The sequence below is a fragment of the Aaosphaeria arxii genome, assembly GCF_010015735.1.
Source record: "Aaosphaeria arxii CBS 175.79 unplaced genomic scaffold BU24scaffold_1, whole genome shotgun sequence".
NCBI classification, from domain to species: domain Eukaryota; kingdom Fungi; phylum Ascomycota; class Dothideomycetes; order Pleosporales; genus Aaosphaeria; species Aaosphaeria arxii.
Window position 1 is genome coordinate 3,348,947 of NW_022983474.1, and position 1,704 is coordinate 3,350,650.

The following is a 1,704-nucleotide window of genomic DNA, read 5'->3' on the forward strand; positions in this document are numbered from 1 at the left end:
AGCATTCCTCTATCAATATCTGCCATGTCCTGAACGCTTCGTTGAAAGAATTTCTTTAACTTGTATCCTGGTGTAGTGTGTCGAAAGGTTGCTCCATCCAGATCCTCTAATTGGTAATACCCTTTGTCCTGATATGCAGCTCGAATTCGATATGGCCCTAACCATCGTCGGTGAAGTTTCTTTGCTTTGGACATGTCAATCTCTTTCAAGGAATCCCATAGCAAGACGAGATCCCTATTGCTAAGTGTATCATGATTGATTTCCTTAGTAGAATCCCAATACTCTTTGCTTTGTTGTCGTAGTCTTCCTGTTCTCGCAATTGCTTCCTCAACATTCTTGTCTCTTAAGTCTAATTGCATGGCACGAATCCTTAGTAAATCTTCCCTTGTTTTGACATTGGTATATGGTAATGTCTGCCAGGTTGGCATGCTGAGTTCTATTGATAGAACTGGGTTTTGCCCAGTAATCAATACTACAGGTGCATATCCTGTAGGGTTGTGTATTGAGCATCTGTCGGACCATAGAACGGTGGGTAGATTCGTTGTCCATTTACCCGGCAATTTCTTTAAGGCTCCAACAATTGGTTTGTGTCCACCTTCGATTTTGCCCTGAGCTTTTGGGTTATGAGCTGACGCGACCACCTTTGTGATTCCGTATATTTGAGTTAATGCATCAACGTATCGCCGATTTTCTGGTCCCCCATCTACACTTATCTTTCTAACCATGCTCCATCGGCACATGATTTCCTCGTAGATGAACTTAGCCACATTCTCTGCCATTGCCTTAGACAATGCTCTCCCTTCCACCCAGCCAGTGAGGTACTCTCTTGCTAGTACCAAGAATTCTTTTCCATCGCACGCCAGCATATGGACCACGTCTATTGTGACCCATTCCCAAATTGTCCATGAATATGTCGTTGTAAGCATTTCATGCTTTCGTTTAGTGGTGTGGATCTGGCACTCTTTGCAGGTGGATACCATTTTCTTAACCATTTCATACATGTTTTCCCACCAGTATCTTTGTGACAGTACTCCATATACTGAATTGATACCTCGGTGCCCAAGTTGCTGATGTATTTCTTGAATAGCAGCTAGTTGCATACTATGCTTGTCCACTACTCTTCGGACAGCTATATTCCTTGATGTTTTCTTAAAGAGTAGTGTCCCTTTGGTGCAGAATGTGAGAGCTCGTTTCTTCCAGTTCTTCAGTTCTCTTCGCGGTGTTCGAGGTGCTCTTCCTGTCAGAAGGAACTGTGCTACTTGTTCCCATTGATCCGAGTATGAATTGTCTAGTATTCGTTCTCCTGTTTCTTTCCAATCTGTAATATTGAATAGTGATGCTACAATCATGTGATTGAGGCTAGCATCAATAAAATTCTCCAGATCATCTTCTGGTTCATTTGGAGGTTCCCATCCTTCTTCCATTGGGTATCTAGATAGAGCATCTGCTACCGCATTTTTCTTCCCTTGAACATGTTTGATTTGGAAATCCCACATAAGAATTGTAGCAATCCACCGATTCATCAGAGAACCAGAGTTTTTGTTTGATGTCCGATTTAATTGTGCAATTAAGGTTTGCGCATCTGTTTCGATAGTAAAGTGGATTCCATAGAGCCATATGCGGAATTTCTTCAACGCCCATAGGACGGCCTTGCATTCAAGCTTAGTTGAATGCCAACAAGACTCCGCTTTGGACCATAGTGTA

General features: G+C 42.5%; 1 protein-coding gene across 1 annotated transcript; it reads right to left on the reverse strand.

The window, feature by feature from the left end:
- Nucleotides 1–371: 371 nt before the first annotated feature.
- BU24DRAFT_336272 (uncharacterized protein) lies at nucleotides 372–560 on the reverse strand (the record flags this gene model as incomplete). Its single annotated transcript, XM_033523072.1, has 1 exon — nucleotides 372–560. A coding segment is annotated over one exon (189 nt), but the record flags the coding sequence as incomplete, so codon positions are not given.
- Between the last annotated feature and the right edge of the window lie 1,144 nt (nucleotides 561–1,704).